This window comes from Peromyscus maniculatus, chromosome 2, assembly GCF_049852395.1.
Source record: "Peromyscus maniculatus bairdii isolate BWxNUB_F1_BW_parent chromosome 2, HU_Pman_BW_mat_3.1, whole genome shotgun sequence".
In the NCBI taxonomy this organism is placed as follows: Eukaryota; Metazoa; Chordata; class Mammalia; order Rodentia; family Cricetidae; genus Peromyscus; species Peromyscus maniculatus.
In genome coordinates, this window is record NC_134853.1 from 130,562,249 (window position 1) to 130,589,716 (window position 27,468).

At 36.9% G+C, this 27,468-nt stretch overlaps 1 protein-coding gene across 1 annotated transcript in view; it reads left to right on the forward strand.

Annotated features, from left to right (window-relative positions):
* Faf1 (Fas associated factor 1) overlaps nucleotides 1–27,468 on the forward strand; it is a 339,484-nt gene that overhangs the window by 54,581 nt on the left and 257,435 nt on the right. Inside the window, exon 3 of the mRNA XM_076564728.1 lies at nucleotides 19,847–19,893. Coding sequence (XP_076420843.1) covers nucleotides 19,847–19,893 — 47 coding nt within the window. The remainder of the gene's footprint in view (nucleotides 1–19,846; nucleotides 19,894–27,468) is intronic.

Genomic DNA, 27,468 nt, shown 5'->3' on the forward strand with positions numbered 1-27,468 from the left:
GCAGTGAAGGTAACAGTCAAAAAATAGAAAGCTGGTGAAGATGTAATTGGATGAGGGGGTCATATTCCAGCTCCAGCAAGCAGCAGAACTTGGCAGCTTTGGCCATGTGGTTCTGGTTTTAGAGGTAAAGATAGAAGAAATGGCTTATGGAATTGGCCCCCTCAACTAAGGTAAGCTGTTGAGGCCAGGCATGTGTCAGGGGTGTCCCTGCATGGAGGCCTAGAGAGGCCATTGTATGAAGCTGTGAAGTTGAAGCCTGGATTGCCTTGGAGACCCCAAGATGTTAGAAATGCCAGAGCTGTGGGATACCTGCCAAGGAAAGCTGCTAACAGAGAGTAGAGCCAGCTCAAGAGAAAGAAGTGTGTTGTAGTCGACAAAGCTCAACAGAGTTGGAGATATGAAGAGCATTTTGACATCAGACATGGAGATGCAGAGTTTGGAGTTTGCCCAGGAAGTTTTCAGTCTTTCAGTATTTCCTCACTATGCTCCCTTCCCTACGTTTTGGAATGGCAATGTATATCCTGTGCCATTATATGTTGGAAGTATGTAATCTGCTTTTTCAGTTTGATTTTCTGGGTGATTACAGTTAGCAGATTGCATCAATCTCAGAAGAGACTTTGAACTTTGGACTTTTAAATGTTGTTGAGACTGTGATAGACTATGGAGACTTTTAAAAGTTGGAATAAATGTATTTGGATTATGATATAGTTACAAGCTTATGGGGACCAGGGAGTGGAATATGGTAGTTTGAATGTAATTGGCCCCCATAAGCTCATAGGGAGTGTGGCTCAAAGGGAGAAGTATGGCTTTGTTCAAGTAGGTATTGCCTTGTTGGAAGAAGTGTGCCACTGTGGAGGTGGGCTCAATATATGCTCAAGCCATGCCCAGTGTCTCAGTCCACTTTCTGTTGCCTTCTGATCAAGATGTAATCAGCTCCATGTCTGCTTGCACTCTGCCATGGTCCCCGCTGTGAGGATAATAAACTGAACCTCTGAGCTGTAAGCCACCGCCTCAGTTAAATGCTGTGGTCATGGTGTCTCTTCCCAGCAATAGAAACCCTAAGGCATTAGTTTTCTAAAAGGAAGGAATTTGTGCATAGTGAAGAAATATTAGGCCAAAGCAAAACTGAAACCCAGAGAGACCAACTTCAAATCCTATAGCTCCAAGTCTGGTATCAAAAGGTGTAGGCAGCTCTGCCCTTGTAGCTTTGCAGCCTGTAACATACCTCTCTCTAGGCTTGGATGCACTCCCTTTGTGCAGCTCTCCCTGATAGATGTCTCATGTCTCTGGCATAACCAACATCTTGGGAGTCTCCATTGCAACCTAGGCTTTATTTCTAGAGCTTTATGCAGCATCATCTCGGGACTTCCAGATAGGGACTCCCCTGTCATGCATTACGTAGCCCCAGTGGCTCTTTGAAACTATGGTGGAAGATTTTCCAACTCATTTACTCATGCATTCTTGCCATGTGGATGACACTGCCAAGCTTGGGTTGGATCCTCACTCTCCTGAACCACATTAGTAGCAGCTTTTTATTGCAGTGCCTTCCAGGAACATTATGCTCTCTTCTATAGGTTGGAAACTTAGCTAGGTAGGTTCTTGCCCTGAGGGCACCTTTCTCTTTATTCCAGTCTTAAGGGAGAGCCTTTTATAACAAAGCTATTCTGTCATTATCCTGTTAATTGGTTGTTAATCTAGTAATGAATGGATGCATTAACAAAGACAGAGCTTTTATGTCCCAGTCACTTCTCAAAGGTTCTACTTTGCACATATAATTAATATATGACTTGGTGCTTTAATCCCCTCTAAGCCCCACAGAGTCTCACTTTGTAGCTCTGGCTGACCTGAAACTGGCTATATAGGCTAGGCTGTCCTGAAACTCAGAGATCCATTTACTTCCTGAGTGCTGGGATTAAACCACTGTGCCAAGCTGCTTAATTTTCTAACATAGGAAATTTAGGGGATACATTCATGCTATAGTCCTAAATGTAGGCAAAGTTTTCCTGTCCCGAAGTTGCTCTCAGATAAACACACTGAAGCATTTATTAATTATAAATGCACAGCCAATAGCTCAGGCTTACTACTAACTAGCTCTTACATTTTAAGTTAACTTATATTCCTTATTTACACTCTGCCACATGGTGGTACCTTTATTAGCATGGCACATTCATCTCCTGCTCCCTCTGTATCTGGCTGGGAACTCCAGACTCTGTCCTTCTTCCTCCCAGTGTTCTCCTAGTCTGGCTCTCCTGCCTAACCTTATCTTGTTCAGCTATTAGCCAGTCAGCTTCTTTCTTAAACTAATCATAGCAACAAATCTTCACAGTGTATAAAAGGATTATTCCACTGCACCTAAACTTGGGAAGTGTCCTGAAAAATGGGTGAGACACATTGTGTCTTGACCTTGTTCAATAACTTTCTATAGGTAATGCTTGTAAATGTTTTACTATTTTGTTGATTTAGTCACACAGATAACAAATATTCTCTGTGAAAATACAATGTTTCACTTGATATGTACCATCCAGTTCCTGCTGTCTATCTCAGATTATTAACATTTCCCACATGGTCCTGTATTTGTAGTTAAGATAGGATAAATATCATTGTAGTGGAGATTATTTTTTAGAAGATGAAGCTCTATTTTCATTTATATCCACATAGGTAAGTAAATGAGGAAAAATGATTGACAGCGAGTTAGAATTTGATAATCCAAAAGTGAAATAAAATATAAGCAGCACCAATCTTGTCATATTGTATTTTAAGTATTCCATGTTCATAGTAAATGATTTTTGAACTTTACACTCAGTTTTTGCCTATGTTGGCTGATACTCTTTATTTTGTAGAAGAAAAATTATTCAGAGTGCATGCATATATCTTTAGCTACATACTCCAACTGGAGACAAAAATGAGCCAGTTGGTGTGGTGATATTTTGTGTACCCTAATAAAATTTGCATGAAGATCAGAGAGACAAAGGAACAAGCCACAGCTCACTTCGCCAACTTCACGAATCCTCTGAGTCCTCACTTGAAAGGCTCCAGTTAAAAAAGCCTCTAGCTGAAAGGGAGCCTTTAGTTCCTGTCTCTTCCCGCCTTATATACCTTTCTCTGTCCAGCCATCACCTCCTGGGATTAAAGGTGTGGTTGCTTCCCAAGCAAAGGCATGAGATCTCACTGCTAGGATTAAAGGCTTGTGATTCCTAAGTATTGAGATTAAAGGTGTGTGCCACTACTGCCTGGGTCTGTTTCTCTTTTAGACTGAGTCAATCTTATGTAGTTCAGGGTGGCTTTGAACTCACAGAGATTCAGACTGATATCGGCCTCCCAAGTGCTAAGATTAAAGGTGTGTGCCACCACTGCCTGGCCTCTATGTTTAGTCTAGTGGCTTGTTCTGTTTTCTGATCTTCAGGCAAATTTTATTAGGGTACACAATATATCACTACAAGTTGGTATCTACATTTCTGATTGATCTTGGAATTTCTAGTTGCCAAAGATAATTTTGTACTAATAGAAGCTTAAATTAAGTCATGTACACTGAGCAGTAAAGACTAGAGTTTTCACACATATAACCTGTCCTATTTTAAGTTTCATCCAGGTGTTTTGACATTTCCCCTTCATTACTTTTTATTTTTGAAGAAATCTATTTTAATAATTACCTTAAAATCAGGTAGAACAATATCTTTCATCACTACCCTGTTCAGGATGTGATTGTAGAGATTCTCAAATGTGAACTATTTTTCTACTTAAGAAGTGTTATGAACACTTGCAGTTTTATGAATGGTTAAGTAAGTGACATAATGAGTATCCTCAGAAAGCAGCCAAGCATTTAGTATTGGCTATAATCAGTAACCTTCAGACACTTTGGTATTTGTACATCTACTTGCTCTGATAAAGGAGAAATTGCATCAATATTTAAATTCTCAGGTTTTAGCTGCATAGCAATCTTTTATTATTTCCATTTCTTGAGTGCTAGACATGTGAAATCATTTATCTACAGTATTCCATTTCATCCTCACAATATCTCGGAAAAGTAGGTAGGCAGTATTAGTTCATATTTATGTATAGAAATTAATGCTCAGCAAAGTTGACAATTGTTTAAGGTGATTTATCTGTTCAGTAGAACTGATTGATTTTTCAGCACAGTCAGTCTGTATAGAATTTTCATAGCTTAAAATAATAGTGCTAAGATTATTTTTAAAATGATTATCAGGATCTCCCCATATTCATACTTGGTATGCTTTTTTTTGTCTCTGAACTTTTTCTTCCTACTGTTCTTCTAGCTTGATATTTTTAGCTTGAAGAGGTTTTGCTTTGTATGTGTTCTTGCTTTGGTTCTCTATTAATCTATTGGGAAGAAATTTTTATTTTCTTAATAGTTTTGTCTTTCGCATATGACAGTTGGCTTGATTGGTTGGTTGATTTTCTTATTACCAATCTTTCTTCTATTCTCTTTCCATCATTTGTGTATTTTAAGGTCTTTGCTGTTACATTACATTGTTACACTTTTACTTATCTGATAAACAAGCTTGAGGAAAAAGGTAAGATAACTCAGGATAGAACAGGTTTTAGTATCTTTGTATCTTACCAGTAAAATTTATATGGTCCATTACTGTGTGGCATTTATTGAGAAATAACTTTTCACAAATCTTTCTATTGTATTTTTGGTTGTACTAATCTGCCATAAGGATAATCCATTATATAATATAATCTGTTTAAAAGTTCTTACCCGTTCTTCTGGAGAAAATTGTAGGTAAAAAAAGATAACCATCTTTTGTAATGAATATGAAGCAATTTATTTCTTGTCAAAGTAAAACCCAAATTGTTACAAATATGAAATTCTCAATTTGTTAAACTTACGTTAGCCCATGTTTACAAATTGAAACTGTTTGAGGCCTACAATTTTCTAAATGATTGTAACTTCATTTTCTATTTATTTTTGCACTGGATATTAGATTACTTTCCCTTTAAACATAATGTAATTCTAAAATTACTTTATTGTATGAACTAAGCATCTCTTCTTTTAAAAAATGTTATTAGATTAATATTCAGAGGCTTAAAGACATAAAAAAGTTGTATTTTCTAATTACCAGGAAATGTTGTTAAATGTTAAGTAGTTCAGAATGTTATGACAAATACAATCAGCCCTTGCGTACCTGTAATTCTCCATCTGTGAATTAAATGAGCTTCAGTTTGAAAATATTTGGGGAAAAAATTACATTAGTACTGAATACACAGACATTTTTTTTTCTCTAATCATTCTTATTTCCCTAAACAAGACAGTAAAATAAGTATTTGTATGACTTTTTTACATAGTATTTATTAGTCATTACAAGTAACCTGGAGACCGTTGAAGGTATATGGGAGTGTGGTAGTTTGAATGTAATTTGGCCCCAAAATGTCATAGGGAGTGGCACTTTTAGGATGTTTGGCTTTGTTGGAGTGGTTATAGTCTTGTTGGAGGAAGTGTGTCTTGTGTGTTTGAGGATTCTTATGCTCAGGATACCGCCCAGTGTATCAGTTGACTTCCTGTTGTCTGCAAGATCTATCATTCTCAGTTCTAGCACCACATCTGCCTGCACGCAGCCATGCTCCCTGTCATAAATGATAATGGACTGAACCTCAGAAACTGTAAGCTAGCTGCCCCAATTAAATGTTTTCTTTATAAGAGTTGCTGTGTTCATGGTGTCTCTTCACAACAATGAAAACCCTGACTAAGACAGGGAGGATATAAGTGGGTTGTATGTAGAAAGTATGCCATGTTATTTATATAAGGGACTAGGCTAGGGATGTGTGTCCTCCTGGAACCAAATCCCCACAGATAAAGGGAGAGTTATATTTACTGTTTTTATTTTATTTTATTTATTTAACATTACTTATTTAAGTTATACTTTAGAACACAGCTAAACTACTTAAATGAAGTAGTAGGGATTCAGTTCAGTGCCAGGGAACTAAAGGCATTATGTTAATTCTTAAAGAACTAGTATTAGTAGATATTGCTTTGTGACCTAAATATCTAAAAGAAAACAAAAGTTTGAATTGTTTATAAAATTGTTCATATCCATCAAATACTATGTGTGTGTAATACTTTTTAAAGCTTGTCAACCTAAAAGTTAGCTTGATTTTAAAAGTAGGCTTATTTTTTCAGATTGCCCTATGATATTTAATTTATTTCTGTTACTGGAAGTGGTTTAAATAAAATACCAGTGCTGCAAAGCCAGTGTGGTTCAGCAACACCTGTAAATGTGATGACTTGACAGTTCTTCCTGCTGGCCCCGAAGGTCAACTGATACACATCATGGTATGCTTGGAAAAGAAAATAGTATGTGGCAATGAAAATTCCCGTATAATTTTTTGTATTTATTACCATCAATTTTTAAACATACAGTGCTACTAAATAGTAATAGAACTTTAAATAAAGTTTTGGCTTATAGTTCTCAGTCTTCAGTAAGATGTTAATATATAAATTCATATACATTGATATTTCTTAATATCTCCTTAGGTTCTGCTGTGTTCATCTTCAATAAGTTATTTTTGAGGTTTTAAATTTTATGTTTTAGCAGTTTTTATATTTCAGATATGTTTATTTATAAATTTTATCTATTATGCAGGAATTCAACTTCTCTCATATATACTTGCTTTATTTCTTTTTAAAAAAGAATAATGATTAAAATCTATCCACATGCTTAAAAAATGGCAGCATAGTTCTTTAGATGCCCCTAATTGTAGAATTAGCTACCAATGTACTTGTAAAAGTAACTATTTTTTTCTATATACACTTCAGTTATAGGAAACTGAATAGTGGTATATTCTCATTCTCTCTGTCTCTGTCTCTGTCTCTGTCTCTGTCTCTGTCTCTGTCTCTGTCTCTGTCTCTCTCTCTCTCTCGTGTGTGTGTGTGTGTGTGTGTGTGTGTGTGTGTGTGTGTGTGTGTGTGTGTGTGTGTGTATCTACTTCTTTAAATGTGTGTGGGTACGTGTGTGTGTGTATCTGCTTGTTTAAATGTGTGTGGGTGCATGAGTGTGGGAGTACATTTGAAGCCAAAGTTTGATGTTGGGTGTCTTTTTCAATCACTGTTTATTTTAGATACTGTAGAGGATTTTTAGCTTGAGCCAAGAGCTCACTTATTCAGCCAGTGTATCTCACCAGCGTGCTCTGGTGGTTTGAGGGAGGTCTTCTGTTTCTGCCTTTTAAGCCCTGGGATTTCAGGTGTGCTACCATGCCATCCTGGTTATTTACATGAGTACCTACCTGGAGACCTGAACTCTGATCCATATGCTTTTATGGCAAGTGCTTTTACCCATTGAGTTACCTCCCCAGTCCTGGGCTTCTTCTTCTTCTTCTTCTTTTTTTTTTTTTCTTTTTTCCTGAGACAGGTTTTCTCTGTGTAGCCCTGGCTGTCCTGGAACTTGCTCTGTAAACCAGGCTAACCTCAAACTCACAAAGATCCACTTGCCTCTGCCTCCCAAGTGCTGGGCTTAAAGGTGTGTGCCACCACCGCCTGGCAATGGGGTCCTTATTTGTGTAGCTCAATTTTTGACTTTGGATTTTTTTCTTTAGCTTGATATTAAAAGCCTTCTACCATTTATCCTGCCTGTAAGAATGACTTTTCTTATTTCATGGAGTGTATAAATGAATTTACATATAATTCAATCAATTAGTGTATAATCTTAAATAGGCCATGTTTATTTTTATCTCTTAAGGCTTACTTTTGTTAAGTTTCCTGTGGGTTTTCCCCTACATTCTCTCTTGCTTTTTAGGCCTTTGATGGGACAGCACATCCTGGCTGGAATACATGGCCTGGGCATAAAAAGGAAGAAAAGGAAGGGCTCTGGCTTTCCTACCCTTTTTAATGACATTCTCCCAGTTCTTAAAGACTTTTTGTTAGGCTCTGTCTCTCAAAAATTTCACCACCTCCCTCACAACAATCCCAGTCTTGGAACACATGGACCTTTGGGGAATATTCCAGATCCAAACTAACTATAGCACAACTTTTCTAAGATCACTTGTAGCTGACAGTACATTCCTTATACTACTAACTAACTTCTAGTAACTATAGCACAACTCTAAGATCACTTGTAGCTGAAACAGTACATTCCTTATACTATTATTATTTTTTTAATGCTTAGCAATCGATGCCTGTTCTCATACTCAGTACAGACAGACAGGCCAACACACAATTCGACATTAAAGAAAACGTGTAATTGGGGCTGGGGAGGTAACTCATTTAGTATATATAGTACCTGCTGCACAAGCATGAAGACTTGAATTTGGTTATACAGTACCCACATAAAAAGCAGGGTATGGTGTCATGTTAGTAACCCTGCAGTCCGATGCTCTGGTTCAGATAGAGACCCTGTCTCAAAAAAAAAAAAAAAAAAAAAAAAAGTGAAGAATGATCGAAGAAAATGGACGTTGACCACTGACCTCCACCACATGCATGTGAGCATATTTCCATGGACACCTGTATACATGTGTACACATCATATGCTCTATATGTTCACAGAGAATAATAAAAAAAAAAGATATATGTAATTGTTGAATGGATATAAGTGACCTGCAAATAGATTTGGTAAGCTTACACTGATTCATCAATACAGCTAGGGAAATGCATTATTTTATACCTTTGTTCAGTCTTTGACAATCAGCTGTATAGAAATTTTGTTTGTTTGTTTGTTTGTTTTTTCCGAGACAGAATTTCTCTGTGTAGCTGTGGCTGTCCTGGAACTTGCTTTGTAGACCAGGCTAGCCTCAAACTCACAAAGAGATTGGCCTGCCCCTGTCTCCTGGGTGCTGGGATTAAAGCCACTGCCTGGCTTGATTTATGTATTTATTTATTTTAACAAAGAGGTTTATTTTATTTCTCCTGATGTCAAAATTAAGGGTATCATTGTGCATTCCAGTAGCCTCTGAATTCAGATATTTTAGAAAACAAAGCAAATTCAGTAGCACTTTCATAATACTATTTTTGGATTTTGGATTTGTATTTCCTTAAGCAGTTGATTCACTATTATTGTAATGCTTTATTTTGTATGTTTATTTTTTATTTATTTATTTATTTTTTTTGGTTTTTTGAGACAGGGTTTCTCTGTGTAGCTTTGCGCCTTTCCTGGAACTCGCTTTGGAGACCAGGCTGGCCTCGAACTCACAGAGATCCGCCTGGCTCTGCCTCCCGAGTGCTGGGATTAAAGGCATGCGCCACCACCGCCCGGCTTGTATGTTTATTGTATTACAGTTTGTTGCTACTGCCTTTGTTGTAGGTTTTTAGTGTTTTATTTTATTGTTTTGAGCAATGAAATGAAATGAACTTTAAAAATATTTTGGCTTTTTTTTTTGAGACAAGGTCTTTCTCTATAGCCCTCACAGGCCTGGAACTTTCTGTGTAGACCAGCCTGGCCTTGAACCTGCAGTAATCCTCCAGCTGTTGCCGCTCAAGTGCTAGGACTAACTATAAGCCTGAGCTTCTGCATTTGGCTTACTTTTATTTTTCAGTCTTTGTTAAATTTTTGTTGATATCTGTTTTCTTTCTTCATCTTATGTTTTTATTCATTTCTGAGGGGATTTTTTTTTTCTGTCTTCTTAAAGTACCACCAGATTTTCATTTCTCTGTCTTCACTGTTGCTAGGTTTTGAATTTCAGATCCAGCTTATCTTTATCCTTATTTATCTTTAAAATGCTTATTTGAAACATTGATTTTGCAGTCTTTTTGAGAGAATATACATGCAAAAAATAGTTCCCTACTTCCACAAATTTTATTTAAGTTCCCTCAGCAACCACCATCTGTAGATATTATAATCAATTTTATGCTTTCATAATAAAGATTAGGAAATGAGCTTTAAGAAGTTAATTGACCTGATCTAAATTGTAGAGGTTACTCCTGAGATTTGAATTTTGGTCAACTTTCTAAAGTCTGCATTTCTTTCTCTGTATCTAAGCAGTGTTTCCCGTACTCTCTAAGATACTGCTATTGCTTAAGTCACAATTTGTATTATTGAGAGAATCTACTTAATCTGTCTTTTCTGTCACCTTTAGTTAAGTCTCACTGTTGACAGAGTGATCTTTCTAAAAAGCCAATCTTTTTATTGATAGTATAAAAATGGCAAAGACAGTGCTTTGAATGATACAGTTTCTATCTTTATTTTTTAAATGCTTGGTATCTATGAAACTCACCAGTCACATTGCAAAATTGAATTGCAGCTGTAATCTGTCATAACAGCATGTTCCAATACTCATTACTACCTGCTATAGTTTGGATACCCATCCTCCAGAGACATGTGTTCAAGGCTTAGTGACAATCCTGGGGCTATTGGGAAGTGGTAGAACCCTTATGTCACTAAAATCCTTACCCTGGGAGGAGTGTGAACAGTATCTCCCTTTCTTCCTCAGGTCCTAACGACAAACCACCAAAGTATGATTCTGTTAGTTCAACCTTGGGATCCAGTGAGCTTATTGGGCTTACTTAGAGAGCATAGGTGAGGATAAGAAAATGGGTGATTCCAAAGTAGCCACACTGGAAATCTTTACCCATCATGGATGATGACCTCCATAAAGCCACATAAAGCTCTCTTCCTCTGATCTTCCTCAGCCTATGTATTCTGGCCCTGTCCACAGGGCCCCAAGGCCCTAAGGCCAACAAATGGATGAGAGGAGTGACTGGATACTCAGGTTGTTGAGGGCCAGTGATCCTCCCTGGTTCCATCCAAGGAAGGAATGTCAGCAGTTCACAGCTCTGTTTGTGATGTGCCTCCCAAGTAAGCATCATCAGTTCATGAAGATTGTACACCCTAAAAACAGGGTAACTGAGAAGCTGTTTGCAGTTGATATGTGCTGGGAAAGGAAAAGCCAGTTTTCTCCAGTGGGAGTATAAACACCGGGTATATAAACCACACTCTAGGGCAAAACCCATGCTCAGGAGTACTCCATGTGTGGTCCTGGTCGGGAGTCCCACCACCCATTATGTTTTGGCCTTTTTGGTTTTTCAAGTTTTTTTTGTTTGTTTGTTTGTTTTTTGATTTGTTTTTTTGAGAGAAAGAATGAAAGTTGGGTGGTAGGGAGGTAGACAATGTCTAGGAGGAGTTGGGGGAAAAAGAATATGAAGAAAATATATTTTATAAAAAAATTTAAACACCAATACATTTAAAACAAACAAAACACAACGGGATGCCTAGTGGGAGGAAGTTAGGTCATTGGGAACATGTCCTTGAATATGATATGTAGAACTACCTTCCCTTTCCTTACTTTCTGGTGACCATGAGGTGAGCAACCTTTTAGGACTCCAAAACAGAAGTCTTCCTAAGACCGTCCCAGGATGAATGTGTGTGTCTGCCTCCTTCTGTTCCAGAACCATATTCCAACCTTGCGTGTTGTTTTCATGTCTTGCTATAATGTCATGGAATCAGTTTTCCCATAAAAATTGTGATTATTATGTTTGTTTTACTTACTCTCAGTATTGGGTTGGCAATTAAGGGACTAGATTTCTAGTTTTGGCAAAGCTGTTTATTTGCTGTGCTCTTTCAGGAAAGTCACTACATCTCCCTGGGCCTTTGTGGTCTCGTCCATTTAATAAAAATATTACTTTTTAAATTCCTTATTCATATTTGCAGAAACTCTGATTTTATGATTTCACATACAAAGTTTTTGAAAAGATAGGTGACACATTGGTAGTGATGTAACAGAGTTTCACTTTGACAAAATACTTGTTTTTGATCCTTGAACTACTAAAATCCTTGAAATTTCCTCAATCATGAAGGTATGAGGTAACTCTTACCTAGTCTCTAGATAGCTTCAGGATTGACTTTGGCATAGTGTTGGAGGTTCTAGTCCATGATCAATTGGTCTTTTTCGTTTTGGACTTGCAGTGAGCAGTGCCTGATGGTTGGCTGAAGTGCTAGGTAGAAGAATATTAGTTATGGAGGAAGCAAGCAAGAAAAAGTGATTGGGTCTCACATCTCCCTCAGGGGTGTGCCCTCCCATGACCTTAGGACCACCCAGCAAGTTTTCATCCTCAGTGATTCTACTACTTCCCAATAAAAGCCTTTAACATGCGGGAACATCCACTATGCAGACTGTGGTACCATTCTTCATTTTGTAACTGTGGAATTTCTCTCTAGCTACTGATAATGCCTTTTGTTTCAGGGCAGCACTTTTATTAATCATATTCACTGCTATATATAGCAGAAGCAGTTTGGTCCTGAGTTTTAAACAAGTGAAATGCTGGCTCTTAGTTAGGCAGTGGGCAGCTCAGTGGCAGGATACACTTGAGCTACCCAAAATTAGATGGAACAAGTGGAATAGGAAAAATGAGAAGGCATGTGGGTAGTTTCTTGGTTTATTGATGTTTCCTCTCAGCAGTACAGACTGCTCGGGAAGAGAAATGTGCCCTTCCGAAGGGGTGTTGCCTTTGAAAGCCTTTGAAAGCCTTTAATCCTGAGCAGCAGTCTGTTTCCTACTCACTCTGGCAGACAAGCCTGCTTGTGTAATGTGTGGAGGACGCCAGCAGATGGGTGCTAGCAGTGTTGAGGTTAAATGCCAATGCTTAGTTAGGGTTGAATCAGCTTACAGTTAACAGCCAGCACATTTGTTAGTAATCATAGTAGGTAATGCTGTGAGAGCAAAACTGCAAGATCTCGTTGAACAAACGAAGACGAATGCTGTCTCCTTTTGTATGTTCTGGCTAAGCCAACATGAGCCATTTTTGTGGTCTGGTTTCATTATGCACTTTGATTTCAGGATATAGCCTCTTAGAGTAACACTCTTCCCTTTAAACCCTGCATCCACTCTTGTTACATTACATGAAATTCACGAAAGTGCTTGTCAGTGCAAACTTTCTTATTATCTTAGTTTGCTTTCTGTTGTTGTGATAAACACCGTGACCAAAAGCACTTTGGGGAGCAAAGGGTTTATTTGGCTTACACATCCCAATTGCAGTCCATTGTTGAGGGAAGCCAAGGCAGGAACTGGAGCAGAGGCCATGGAGGAGTGCTGTGCACTGGCTTGCTTACCCTGCTTCTTATATAGCCCACGATCTTCTGCCCAGAGGTAGCACTATCCACAATGGACTGGGCCCTCCCACATCAATTATTTACTAAGAAAATGCACCAAAGGCTTGTCCACAGACCAGTCTCAATAGAGGTTTTCACTTCTTAAATGACCTTCCCTTGTGTCAAGTTGACCAAAAAGCAAACAAATAGAAAAACCAGACAGACAAAAAAACTAACCAGCACACCCATACTTATGGGCAGACTATGAGTTCTAGGTACCCTACATATTCTTACTGTAGATGCCAGTCATTTTATTTTTTTCTATTCTTTTAAGTTATAGAATCATTTTGTTGTGGTTTTAATTTATCCTTCCCTTGTTAATAATGGGTATTTAATGTGTTCTAAGTGCCTATTCAGTTTTTTGTTTAAGTTTGTTTCTATTTTTTTTTCCTTTGAGTTAGGTGTTTTCCTGTTGATTCACAAGAGTTCTTTATATTTTCTGGATAAGAGCTCTTTGTTGTATGATGTAAAGATCTCCCATTCTATGTTCTGCTTTTTTGCTGTTTTAATGAAAATTTTTAATGAACAAGAATGAGTAATATTATAGTTCAGTCGTAACTTTTTCCTCTGTTAATTTTGATTTTTGGGTTGTGTTATGAATGAAATCTCTGTCTACCCTGTGCACATGGAGATATTTTGTATTTTTTTTAGAAGCTTTATTGCTTTGCCTTTTATATTTAGAGTTGTAATTCATTGGGATTGATTAAAATTTTTTTAGATTTATTTATGTGTATGGGTGTTTTGCCTGCATGTATGGTGCACCATGTGTTTGGTTGATGACAGCAGAGATCAGAAGAGGGCATCAGATTCCCTGGAACTGGAGTTAAGGATAGTTGTGAGCCACCATGTAGATTCTGGGAACTGAACCCAGGTCCCCTGCAAGAGCAAGTGCTCTTAAGCGCTGAACCTCTTCAGCCACAGAGGTTGATTTTGAATGTGGTATGGGATGGGCTGAAGTTTCTTGTTCTTTTCTTTCTCCTGATAGTATATAAATTTGATTTGCTTTCAATTATTGAAAAGATAATTATTTTACTTATTCTTTGCAGTGATATCTTTTTGCAGCCAGTGGTGGTGGCAGCGGCGGCACATGCCTTTAATCCCCAGCACTCAGGAGGCAGAGACAGGCAGATCTCTGTGAGTTTGAGGCCAGCCTGGGCTACAGAGTGAGTTCCAAGAAAGGCGCCAAAGCTACACAGAGAAACCCTGTCTCGAAAAACCCAAAACCAAAACCAAAACCAATAAATTGAGAATTCTTATATGTGTGTTTATTTTTTTAACTCTCCACTCTTTTTTATTGGTTTGAGTATCATTGCTTCAGTACCATCCTGTTTAGTTACTGTAGATTTAGAAATACCCTTGATAACCTAATAGTATAGGTCCTTGGCCTTACCATTTTTAAGGTGTTCTTGGCTCTTTTGCATATTTATTTATATTTACTATTAGGTCAGTAGTTTTCAGAGAAAATATAGTAGGATTATAATCAACATTGTTTCTAGAGAGGTTTAACTGAGGAATGAAGACCCATTGAAGATGTGGGTGGCATCATGCCATGGATTGAGGTCCATGATTGAATAAACAGGAATAAAGGAAGCCAGCTGAACATCAACAGTCATTTCCCTCTGCTTCCCGACTTAGAGGTACAATGTGACAAGCTGTCTAACATTCCTGCTGCCATTCCTTCCCTGTCATGAAAGGCTGTGTCCCTAATCTGTGAGCCAAAATAAACCCTTCCTTTGAAGCTTCAGTTGCTTTTATATTTTGTCGCAGTAGTAAGAATAATAATACAATTTCTAAAACCAAGCTTTTCTAAAACCAAGCTGTCTGCAATCTTATTTCTTTATAGTGGCCATCCTTTGCCTTCATACATTTTGGTTACAGACTACACATACTATTATTAACCCCCTTTTATGGATGGGGAAATTGGAGCAGAGAGGAACTAAGTAACGCTTACAATCACATAGCTTGTAAACAATGGAGCTAGAATACAGTGAAGTTCTGGCTCCGGTAAGAGTATATTTTAAAGCAGGGGTTTATAGAAGATCTCTGCATTTAGACATTAAGTAACTTTGGAAGTAATAGAGAGCTTATGGAAAAATATTCTGTATGGTATGGTGTAGTAAAAGATGTTTTCTATTTGTACCTAATATGTATGTTAAAAACTTTTATTTAACACTGACTGCATTAAAAATCACTTGAACTTGTACAAATGGCTTCTGGGCTCCATTCCAAATAACCTCATTAGGAGCAGAACTTGCTGTAGGAAACACATCTGGATTTCTAGTTTAGTGTGGGGCAGACATTATGTACCTCTGCATTGTTACAGCGAAATAGATAATTTAAAAACAATTTAATTATTAATTAAAACTATTGAAAATGGATAATTATCATTGCTAACTTTTGTAAGTACTTTGCCTTTTAAAATGTCATTTAATTCTTAATCAAATTAACCTGAACAAACTTCCATGTTCTTTATAACATTATTCACATTACTCAGGATATTGAAACAACCTAAACCTGACACAGATAAGCATCTCTTACATGTGGAATCTTAAAAAAGGTGAACTACTAGCAACAGGTTAGAATGGTAGTTGCCAATGATTACTTATCGCACATGGGAATGGATGTATTGACCAAAAAGCATAAACTTTCAGTTATACCATGAGTACATTCTAGAGAGCCAATACAAACCATGTAGTGTTATAGACAATAATGCTGCCTGTGTTGTTTACTTCTTCAAATTATTCTAAGACAGTAGATCATAAGTGTCTTCTTCCCCTCTACCATGCACAAGCATGAGCATGCAACACATATGGCAACTAATTAGAGTAATGATGTATTAGTTCAGTTGTGATAATCATTATAATATATGTATATGTCAGGTCATCACATGCCCTGCTTGAATATGTAATTTTTGTCAGTTTTACTTAAACATGACCAGTGATCAGTCATACATACATACATACATATATATGTATGTATGTATTTAACATTCAAAATACTACACTGTTGTGAAGCAGATCTCCAGAAGCGCCTTTTATCTTCCCATACTAGAACTGTAATACCGGTTAGGCAACAATTCTTTTTCTTCCCAAAGTTCCCAGCAACTACCATTCTGTTTGTCTATGAACTCTACTATTTTTGTTAGGTGCCTAGTATATACAGTATTTGTTTTGTGTGTGTGTATGACTGACTTATTTCACCTAGTGTAATATTTTTGGTCTGTCCATATTATAACAGGAAAGACTTTTCTTCTTTTTTGAAAGCAAATAGTATTTTACTTACTGTATTAACATGCTACATTGCATTTGCCCATTCATCCACTGATGAGCATTTTGGTTACTTTGCCTTTTCCTGCTGTGAATAGTGGGACTGAACATGGGTGTGCATATATCTATTTGAGATTACTTTCAGTTCTTTTGGCTATCTATCTAAAGTAGGATTGCTATTTATACCCCCAAATACTTAAAGTGGATGACTTACAGCTATGGCAAAGTATTATGGCACTTTTGAGAAGGAAAAGGGTTTCACTTGACTCTGAATTTATGCTAGCTTTTGTGTGGAGAGATCAGGTGTATGGACCAAGGCTGGAAACTATGGAAATGCAATTCCAGAGGGACTGTGATGGTGGTTTAGACCAGAGTGAGTAGAAGGTCAGTCAGAGTCTACATTTTGGACATAAAGAATTCTTTATAGATTCAGCATAGATTTTAAAGTATGCAGTATGTGAGAAAGAAGGGAGTTGAGAACGACTTTTTTTTTTTTTTTTTTTTTAAACTTTAGAAACAAAATTATTAGAACTAAGGTCTGGACCAGGAACATCTTCCTAGCTACCAGGAACATCTCCCTAGCTACCCAAAGCAGAAGCCTGAGATCTTTCTTAGTCCTCTTCAACTTCTGTCTCATATTACTGACCAAATGCATGCTCTTAAAGGGAAGGTGTAAGTTGAAAATTGTTTTCTCATTATGTTCTGACTAAATGAAAATTTGTTGTTTTGTTATTTTGAGACAGAGACTTACTCTGTAGCATAGGCTTTGCCTCAAACTTGGCAATCTTACTGTCTCAGCCTCTTGAACGCTGGGATTACAGGCATGAGTCACATACCCAGGTTATGCAAACTCTTAATGCCTTTATGTCTTATAATCTAATTCACATATATATTTACAGTCTTTCACTGCTACCTGATCCAAGCCTTTCTTAAAGTCATACAAAACTTGTTTCCTGAATAGTCTAAAAACAATGTTTATACTTTTGCACTTGAAAAATAATTCCAGGTGTGGTGGCACATTTTCAATACCAACACTTGGGAGGCAGAGGTGTGAGGCAGGGGCAGAGGTAGAGGGGCAGAGGCAGGGAGGCAGAGAACCAGAAAGGCAGAGGCAGAATCTCTGTGAGTTCCAGGCCAGCCTGGTCTACAGAGTAAGTTCCAGGATAGCCAAGGCTATAGAGACCTGTCTTGAAAACCCAACAACAACAACAACAACAACAACAACATCAACAACAACCCAACCAAAACCAAACCAAACCACAGCAAGAAAACTAGTACAAATAAAAACAGAATCCTCTCCTCATGCTCTTACCCTTGTCTCTTCCTACAGAAGCTCTGCTTTTAGAGGTGTGTTGGGTACCATCCTTCTTCCCAGCGACATTGAGATGACTTATATTATTTTTTCTTATTACATCCTTTATGTTCCTCTACTAAGACCTCATTAAAGAGAAGAGAACATCATCAACTTTGAAGTAATACTGAAGAATACTTGAAGAAAGTCTGCAGAAAGATGCCATATTAAAATGTTTGAAAAGTAAGGGCTGGAGAGATGGCTCAGCAGTTTATAGTGTGCATGTTTTTAAGAAAACCCAAGTACAGTTGCCACGGTCCACATTGGGTAGCTCATAACTGCCTGTAACCCCAGCTCCAGGGAATCTCACACCTCTGGCCTCTGTAGGTACCTACAATCATATGCACATATCCACTCCCTCATGCACACATACATATACACAATTAAAAATAGTAAAAGATCTTTTAAAATACATTTGAAAAATAGTAATTTAGAAGAAAAGTTTATAAGAATGAACTTAATGTAATTGGTTATTAGCAATAACCTTTTATAGTTAGGAAAATTTAAAATTACTCAAGAAAAATGATTTTCATTTTAGAAAGGATGAAATATTAAGAGTCTTTTTGAGGACACACTGACTCATTGAAAAATTATTTAATTTTACTCATGTGTATGTGTGTGCACCACATTTGTACAGGACCCACTGAGGCCAGATGGAGCTATTGGATCTCCTAGAACTGGAGTTAAAAGGGGTTGTGAGCTACCCAATGTAGGTGTTGGAAACTGAGCCTGGATCCTTTACAAGACTATCAAGGACTCTTATCAACCACTGAGCTATCTTTTCAGCTCCCACATTAGTTTATAATTATAATCTCGTATTCTATTTTAGACCTCTATTTTAGTGTGGACATTTATATCTACTCTTATTTCTTTAACTTGCCACTATGTAAGTAGGGAAATTTTGATCTCATTTTCTTTCTTACAGTTCACTAGACTAACGGTATAAATGAGGCAGAAGCTAGAAAGTGCCTACTTCATAGCTATTGAGAGAGAGACTTCTTTAGAAGTTCACATTGATATAAATGATAATGCTACTATGGGGATAAGATTGTAATAAGAATACCTTTCTTCTTAGGACATAATCCATGAGAATAATAGGATTCTGCCTTGTTCACAACTCTTGTATTAGTGCCCAGACAGTTCTGGGTTACTAGCTAAAAATATTGTTGGCTAGGTTCATGCTAGATTGTATGTATATAAGGGGTCAGTAGATGGCAAGATGGGAATTGTGAATGCAAAAGTACTAATACCGGTGTGTTAAATATCTGTTGCTTATGTAATTTGAAATTATTTGAATTCTTACATATTGCATGGAAACAACTTGAAAAGAAAAGGCATTGATTTCTGTACTTTCAGGATTTTCCAGAAATGGAAAAAAGTAGATGATGAAACAAAGCTAATACTGCAATAATTATTACTCTCTTTCATAAACTTCCCAAACATGGAATTTGCAAGATTTAGTTCTACCATTTAATTTGATCTGCTAATAATGCATATTGTCACATAGAAATACATTTATCCTTTTTATTTTCAATAGATATTTGAATTTCTTTTCTATGTACTGATTGCATACTTGAAATGTATTAGTTTTAGCATTATTTTCATTTATATGCAGTCAAACTAGAGACTCACTTTTTAATACCTCAGATTATACTTGAATCATTTGAATATAAAGTGGAATGTGTGGGAATGGGGAGGTAGAAAGCAGAAATTATCAGAAGTGTGAAGAAAAGAAGCTCACAGATTTGAAAGAACTTTTGAACAACTAGGCTATTAGGGAAGCCAGTAGAATGTTGGTCCAACATTCGACTTAGGAAAAATTACCTCTTGAGTAGTTTTGTTAGAACATAGTATTGATTGGTCAATTTCAATTCACTCAAGGTCCATACTCCTTGGAGAGTCTAATTGGTTTATGCAGTGCCATCATTATTGACATAGTTCCAACAGCATTATGAACACAAATAATTCTCCAAAGGAAAAACAAGAGTCTTAATGAAAAGCTTTCTAAATACTATATTTTATTACGGTAAGGTAGAAACACTTAACAAAAGATGCTTTTTATTGCCAAGAGAACATTCAGTATTTTGTTTAAATAAATATTTCAAGTGTGTTTACTTCCTTTTATGGCATTCTTCATTTCGCTAGCTCAGTTACCTATTTTGTTAAATTCTGTCCCCCCCTTTTTTTTCCCATTTCAGGCAGCTATCAATGGTGTAATACCCCAGGAAAATGGCATTCTACAAAGGTATGTTACAAAACACTTAATGATTTGATGACAGTTTATCAGAATGAAGAAGAAACATTTACCAATTTGGGGGGTTCACTCTTTAAAAAAAGATTTATGCTTATTTTATGTGTATGAATGCTTTTGCTTGCATGTATGTAGCATTTGCATGCAGTGCCTGCAAAGGCAGCCCAGAAGACAGCATTGGGTACTGTGGAACAGGAACTGAAGCTTCAGGTAGTTGTAAGTTGTCATGTGAGTCCTGGGAACCAAATGTGGGTCTTCTGCAAGAGCAGCTGTCTCTTAACTGCTGAGCCAACTCCATAGTGCTAGCTCCTGGGCTCACCTTTTAGTGGAGCTTTAGACTTTGGGTCAGTAAGTTCATTAAAACAGACATTGTTCTTTTATATCATTTGTTAATAAGTTCTCTGAAGTTAGTTATTTCTCTAAAATTTTCAACCAATCCTCTGCCCTTCTTTGGAACAGGGTCTTGTATATACCTGTCTTGTCTTGAGCTCCCTGTGTAGCTATATCTGGTCTTAAATTACTCTTTCTCCTGCTTCTGTGACCCAAGTGCTGGTAGTACAGGCATGAGAAGTCTTATTATTACTAGAAAAATCTATATTTTTTGCCAGTTGGAGGATATAAACTCTTAGAGTGATTTGGTGATTTTTATTTTTTCTAAAATCTTCTTTTTAGTCTTAAGATGGAAGGAACTGAAAATAAGACATGGCACAATAGCTTCAGAGTATGGCTGTCACCTGACAATTAAGGCTTTCTAACTCAGGACAACTTGTAGCAGTTTCAGTACCTCTTTAATAATGACACATCCCAGAGCACAGAACTATTACTCTATCTGAACTGTTAACATGTGGATTAGTTTTATTGGCTTTGTGTCTTTGTTACAGGTAAAATTGGAAGATGATCCTAAGAGAGAATTATAATATTTAAAACATACTTAAAAAGAAGTGGATGATTTTTTTTTTTCTTTTTTCCCTTTGAAAGTGGGAGATTTCTGGATTAAAATAACTCAGTTTAAAGTCAGAGGAGATAAAACAATTTTCCCTTCCAAGCATAGTTTAATTTTTTTGATATTTGCACCTTCTGTTCTTTTAGTTTAGACTCTTGGCTTGAGCTTTGGTGCCTGGGACTTCTAAGTCACAGAAGCATGCTCTGCTAAGTGTGCATGAGGCAAGCAGAAATGGTGGACTAGGAATAAAGCTGTGGAGAGGAAGAAAAGCACTCTTGTAACATCATAAAAAATTATACCTGATTTGCAAAATTGTGCTATATTTGGTAGGAAACTGTGTATTTAGGATGGAAGCAAAAAATCTGCTTGTTGCCTATACCACTTTTAATGATTTAGTGGAAAGCTATTTTCTAGTTCACCCTTAAAATTTGTCACATGTTTGATCCAGAGTAAATATGGCTGATATCCAGAGTCTGTACCACAGTGTTTTTTGGTTTTGGTTGGAAGGGTGATTAAAAGCATTCAATTAGCTCTATTGAAGATCTTGTCCCAGAAAAGCAAACCAGTTAATTACAGGAACTTCCTTCATGTTCACTTATTTTTGTTTTGTTTTTTAAATAATTTTTATGGTCTAAGTATGCTATTCTTTCTAAAATTTTTTTTAATTTTAATTTTTTTATTAATTAATTAATTTTCTATTATCAGCTTGATATAGTATAAATTCTTATCTTAATAGTGAAATGTTTTATTGATGCTTGCTTAGTAATTGAGTAAAACCAAAACTTATTATAAACCATAGTCATCCTATGGTCCCCCATGCTATATATATAGCCTCCATGGTTCTGTGGGTTGCAGTCTGATTGTTCACTTCTATAAATTTGGTTTAGAAAGCTGTAGACTACTGAGTAGCGCTCCACTGTCATCTTGACTAAGTGCTGTTACCACATTCTGTGCCACTGTTTCCTCAGTGAGTGCAGAAGACGACATACGGGACTTAAAAGCATTGCTGTGGTAACTGCAGATATCCTTTTTCCCTGCAAATCTTCCACCTCTCTTGTTACAGATGAAGTTTTTTGCTTTGTGTGTGTGTGTGTGTGTGTGTGTGTGTGTGTGTGTGTGTGTGTGTGTGTGTGTATGTGTGTGTGTGTGTGTGTGTGTGTGTGTGTGTGTGTGTGATGAGAAATTTAGTATCCTCTAGTAAATACTATAGTATTTAGGGTCTAAATTTGATCAGAGTTGGGTTTTATTAGCTTTTTTTGCTTCTTTCTGAAGAACCGAATCATGCCTGTGTAAGAAAATAAGTTGTGTCTAATAAATTTCTCAACTGTTTCCTTCCTGTGTTCCTTAGTTTTAAAATCACTGTGAATTTACATAACTGAAAATAGTTCTTGTCTGTCTGCTGACAAAGGAAAATAGAAGAGCCCTTCTTGAATTCTTCCATAGTTAGCACTAAAAGCAGAAGACACAGTGCTAGATATGCATGTAGTCACTTAAAAGGGTCTTGTATCTTTGATTTAAGGTAAATATAGCTTATATAGAACTGACTCTTAGTTTATACTTTAATAGAAGAGCAGAATCAAATAGTTTAGTATTTCTATGCATCTCAGGTTTATATCTCTTGCTGAGATAAAATATCTCAACCAAAACAACTTACGGGAGGAAGGGCTTATTAGTTCACTTCTATCCTCTCTCATTAGTTAACATAATCAAGAAAGTCCCTCACAGCAATGCCCACAGGCCAACCTGATCTATAGACATCTTTTTCCAGGTGATTCTAGATCGTGTCAAGTTAATAATTAAAGATAACCATCACATTATCTATTTATATATTATAAGATACTATCATGAGATACAGAAGTTTTGATAGTAAATAGTTGCTGGACAAATTACAAAAGATGTAATTCTTTTGACCATAGGTTATAAAACTTTTTGGAGTTTGATTGTTGGAACCCTCGTAGTGGAAAGAGAGGACCAGCTCCCACAGTTTGTTCACTGACCTCCACTTGATCTGTTGGATACACACACACACACACACACACACACACACACACACACACACACTCACTCACTCACTCACTCACTCACTCACTCACTCACTCACTCAATAACACTTAAAAATTACAAAGAGAAATTAAAAAAAAAGTTATGCCCTTTCTTTATTGTTCTTTTTTCTGGAAGATCAGTAAGCATGATCTGTCATAACTTGTGTTTTAAGATATTTTCCTTTGGGTAAGAAAGTTGAAATTCAGCACCTGTATATAATATCTTTGTCTCCCAAATTTATTTTTACAGTCATTTTAGTTACATATTTTAATTAGATACTAATAAAGACAGAAATTTTTATCCCTGATTCATAGTTAAGGCTAGTAAGGCGTGAAGTGACTTGACCCAGATGGTTCAGCATGATGTTACTGGAGTAGGGAGTATCTTCTGGTTCAGTATGTCCTTTGACCTTTCTTCTTTAACTGTCTCAATACCACAGTGTGTTTTTAATGATTGTGTCTTACGCAGTCACTCATTCTCTTGTAAGTGAACATCAAGTTTGTACATGGACCTGCTGGGTAAAGCCACGAAGAACCCGAGAACGGGCTCCCACAGGAGAGCAGATGTTATGTTTAAATTAATAGTGTAACTCTACTTATTCACTAAGTGGGCACTATTTATCAATTACTTATTTCATGACCCATAAAAGTATATAGTATACTCATTGTTTATTGCTTAGCATAATCACATTTAGGAAAGACAGGTTTGTTTTCAAATCTTGAGTGTTACACTTTTAGAATATATAATGTTAAACCTTCAGAATGTGTCAGTGCCCAGGTATTCTGGTTTAGTAAAATGTCCATTTAAACAATCTGAATTGATTTATAAATTTGTCTTGAGAACAAATGTGGTTTTATTTGAGAGGTGTACCCAGAGACTTTGCCATGGAATGAACTTCTGAAAGTTGGAATAATAAGCAAATGCAGAGTTCCTATTAACTTAGCCTTTTCCTTACTACCTCCTGGAGCCTGAGTGCTTTGTAGAGAAAGCCGAGCACTCTTCTGGCTGAGATTTAGACCTGAAATAGATCCCCCCCCCATCAATGTCTCTTAAAAATGATTTTCTTTGTTTCAACCATATTTTATTTTATGTATAGCTATATTTTACATATTTAGTAATACTATAACATAATGATTGATATAGTTGTAAGCAGTAGAATAAGGGGAAATGTTCAGATTACAAAACCTCTTCCCCAAGAACACATCAAAAAGAAAACCTTTCTCTAAATGGGTCAATGTGACAAATATATTCAGTGACTGGTCATGTCCAGTTCCTGTTGTGCTATCGATTGATGGAGTTAAAAAGAAAGCCCAACTTTCACAATTCTTGCCTCAAAAACATATATTCAATTCTTTTGGGAGGAAAAGATGGTTCTTGCTTCTTTAATACACAGAAAGCTGAATTTACCTATCAACCATTAAAAAAACAAAACTATGATGGAGTCAAAACTAGAAAAAAAATTAGCTTTTTATCCTTTCATGATTCATGGATCTTTTTTTCTATTCTCATTCTTCCTCATTACCTAATATTGTCTTTTCTTTTTATCCTTTCTAAATTTTTTGGTTTTGCCCACACTTCCACCTTTTTCCAGTGCCTTTATTATTTTTTTAAAATAATTTTTGATTAGAAAAGTATAGTGGTCTCAAAAAACCAACCAACCAAATCCTCCCCCAAACCAAAAGAACCCATAAAGGAAAAGTGTAGTGGAGGAAGTCAAATGATATATTGGTTACTTTAAAAATGAAAGAAAACTATTTTTGAGACATGTTTGTTAAGGATCAATAACCAAAAATACTGGATGGGGGATTTCAACCATTGTAAAATTGAAGGAGTTTCATGTAGGGAATCAATTATAAAGATGGGGAGGAGGTTGAAAGAGGAAACAGTAGATACTAAGACAAAACAGAGTGAAAAATAGTGTGAATGAGAAGAAACACAAAGGAGCTGGGGAAACAGCTGGGAACCTTCCTGAAGGTAGAAGAGAGAACTGATTCTACAGAGTGTCTTCTGACCTCCACACAGGCACTGTGGCATGCGTGTCTACACAAACACATGCACACTGTGATGGATAATATTATTTGCTAACTTGGTACTTGGAAAGCAAGCCTCTGGGTACACCTTTGATTATCTCCATTGAGTTTAGCCTCTGAGAATTTCTGTAGGATATTATTTTGATTATATTAAATGATCTAAGAAGATCCAGTCTAAAAATGAGCAGCACTGTTCCCTAGGAGGATTCTGAACTGTGTAAGAGCAGTGAAGGTGAGCTGTGCATAGGAATGCACAGCTGTTCTCTTCTGTATTATGGATGTGATAGGAGGAATAGTTCCCTCAGGCACCTGCTGCCTTGACTTCTTTGCTGTGATAGCCTGCAGCTTGGACCTAGGAGCTAAAATAAGCCCTTTCTCCCTTAAATTGTGCTTGTCATGGTATTTTATCACAGCAGCAGCAAAGACGCTAACACACCCGCATGTACAATTTAAAAAATTAAGAACACAAAAAAAACCTGACTTTTGTGAATGATATTACAATAAAGTGAATAGTATTATTGGTATACTTGCTGCTGGTAGGTTCTTATTGATAACATTAATGTTCAGACTGAAAGAAGAATGTGTGGATGCGTGTGTGCACACATGTGCTTGGGTTACTAAAGGCCTGGATTCTGTTAATGGTCATAAAACTGTAGTTGCTATTATTAGTTTTTTTTTCTTTTCCTTTAGTCTGTGTTCCTTATTTTTAGCCAACATCATTAGTTTTTAATATTTTTTTACCTGGTAGAACATCACAAACCTTCATTTTTGAAAAAATCAATATCCTTAATGAATCTCTTTTTTATTAGTTGTAAATTTCCAGTAACTCTTAACTGGACATAGTCCACAAAGTTATTTGGGCTGCAAACAGCATCAGCTGTGTAATACTAACCCGAGGATTTTTCCCTTGGTAATCAGGATTGGTAATAGTGATAACTCTAGCTAATACCTCTCCATTACTGGTGGTTCAGTACCAGCTGATTCTGAACTTCTGATTCAGTAGAAGTGTTATGAAAACATTATATACCTCTGAGATCTGCAATCTCTGAATCACCATAGTCCAAATTGCAGAAAGCAAAAATTTACTGGACATAGTCAAATAACTACAACCACTGCTCAGTTCTTATAACATATTTTCTGGTAGTTTGATAAGTATGGTATTTTTGTCACTATTGTAAAGAATGTGCCATATTCTTTAAGAGGGAGCCTTCAAGCCGGGCGGTGGTGGCGCACGCCTTTAATCCCAGCACTCGGGAGGCAGAGGCAGGCGGAGCTCTGTGAGTTCGAGGCTAGCCTGGTCTACCAAGTGAGTTCCAGGAAAGGTGCAAAGCTACACAAAGAAACCCTGTCTTGAAAAAAACAAACAAACAAACAAAAACGAGGGAGCCTTCAATTTGGAGGTCTTATCTTGCATCCTCTATCAATTGAGTGTTTAGAAAGTCACTGTTCTTTTAAGCTAAGAGAAGACAATCACATTCATGCATGAGCCCATTGCTGCAATTCTTCTGCTGTGGAAATGAGTTCCTTAGACACACTGTATGTGGGAAACAATAGATAGATAAAGTGTTTGCTAAACTTATGAATGGTGATACTGGAACCATCATTGACGTCAAGGAAGACAATTTATATCCCCCCCCCCCTTTTTTTTGGAGACATGCTGTAGGATGTTCTGTATGTCAAATGTGTTGCTCTGATTGGTTATTAATGAAACACTGAATGGCCAGTAACCAGGCAGGAAGTATAGGCGGGACAAGCAGAGAAGAGAATTCTGGGAAGTGGAAGGCTGAGGCAGAGATGCTGCCAGCCTCTGCCATGATAAGCAACATGTAAAGATACTGGTAAGCCACAAGCCATGTGGCATCTTATAGATTAGTAGAAATGGGTTAATTTAAGATATAAGAACAGTTAGCAAGAAGCCTACCACGGCCATACAGTTTATAAGTAATATAAGTGTTTGAGTGATTATTTTATTAGTGGGCTGTCGGACTGCTGTGGCTTGGCAGGACCCAGAGAGAAAACTCTCTAGCTACAGAGACAGGGTTTCTGTGTTGTTTTCATGCTTGTCCTGGATCTTACTCTGTAGACCATGCTGTCCTGGAACTCACAGAGATCCACCTGGTTCTGCCTCCCCAGTGCTGGGATTAAAGGCGTGTGCCACTGCCGCCGGGCGACAATTTATGTTCCAAAGAGTCTTTTTCATTGAAGATAGATGTTACCTATTACTAATCAGTTATAAGTTTCTTGTGTATTATGACCTTGATATTAGTCTCTTCTCTCCAGGTTCAGCTTTAGCTGTGCTCACACTTTACTACCCTTCTTGGCATGACCTCATTATATATGAGTAACCCCAGACAGAAAGTGGAAAAGAGCTAATTAACCAGTGTCTTGTCACTGTATTAAGAGCCTTTTCTTCAGCAAGTAGGATGTGAAGAACATTCACTTCAGAATCAAATATTTTCATGTTCTTGACAAAACATTAACCTCATATTGCACATGATTCAACAAAGATTTGTATGTTAGGTTATCTCTGAGTGGTTAACCTGTGAGCAACCT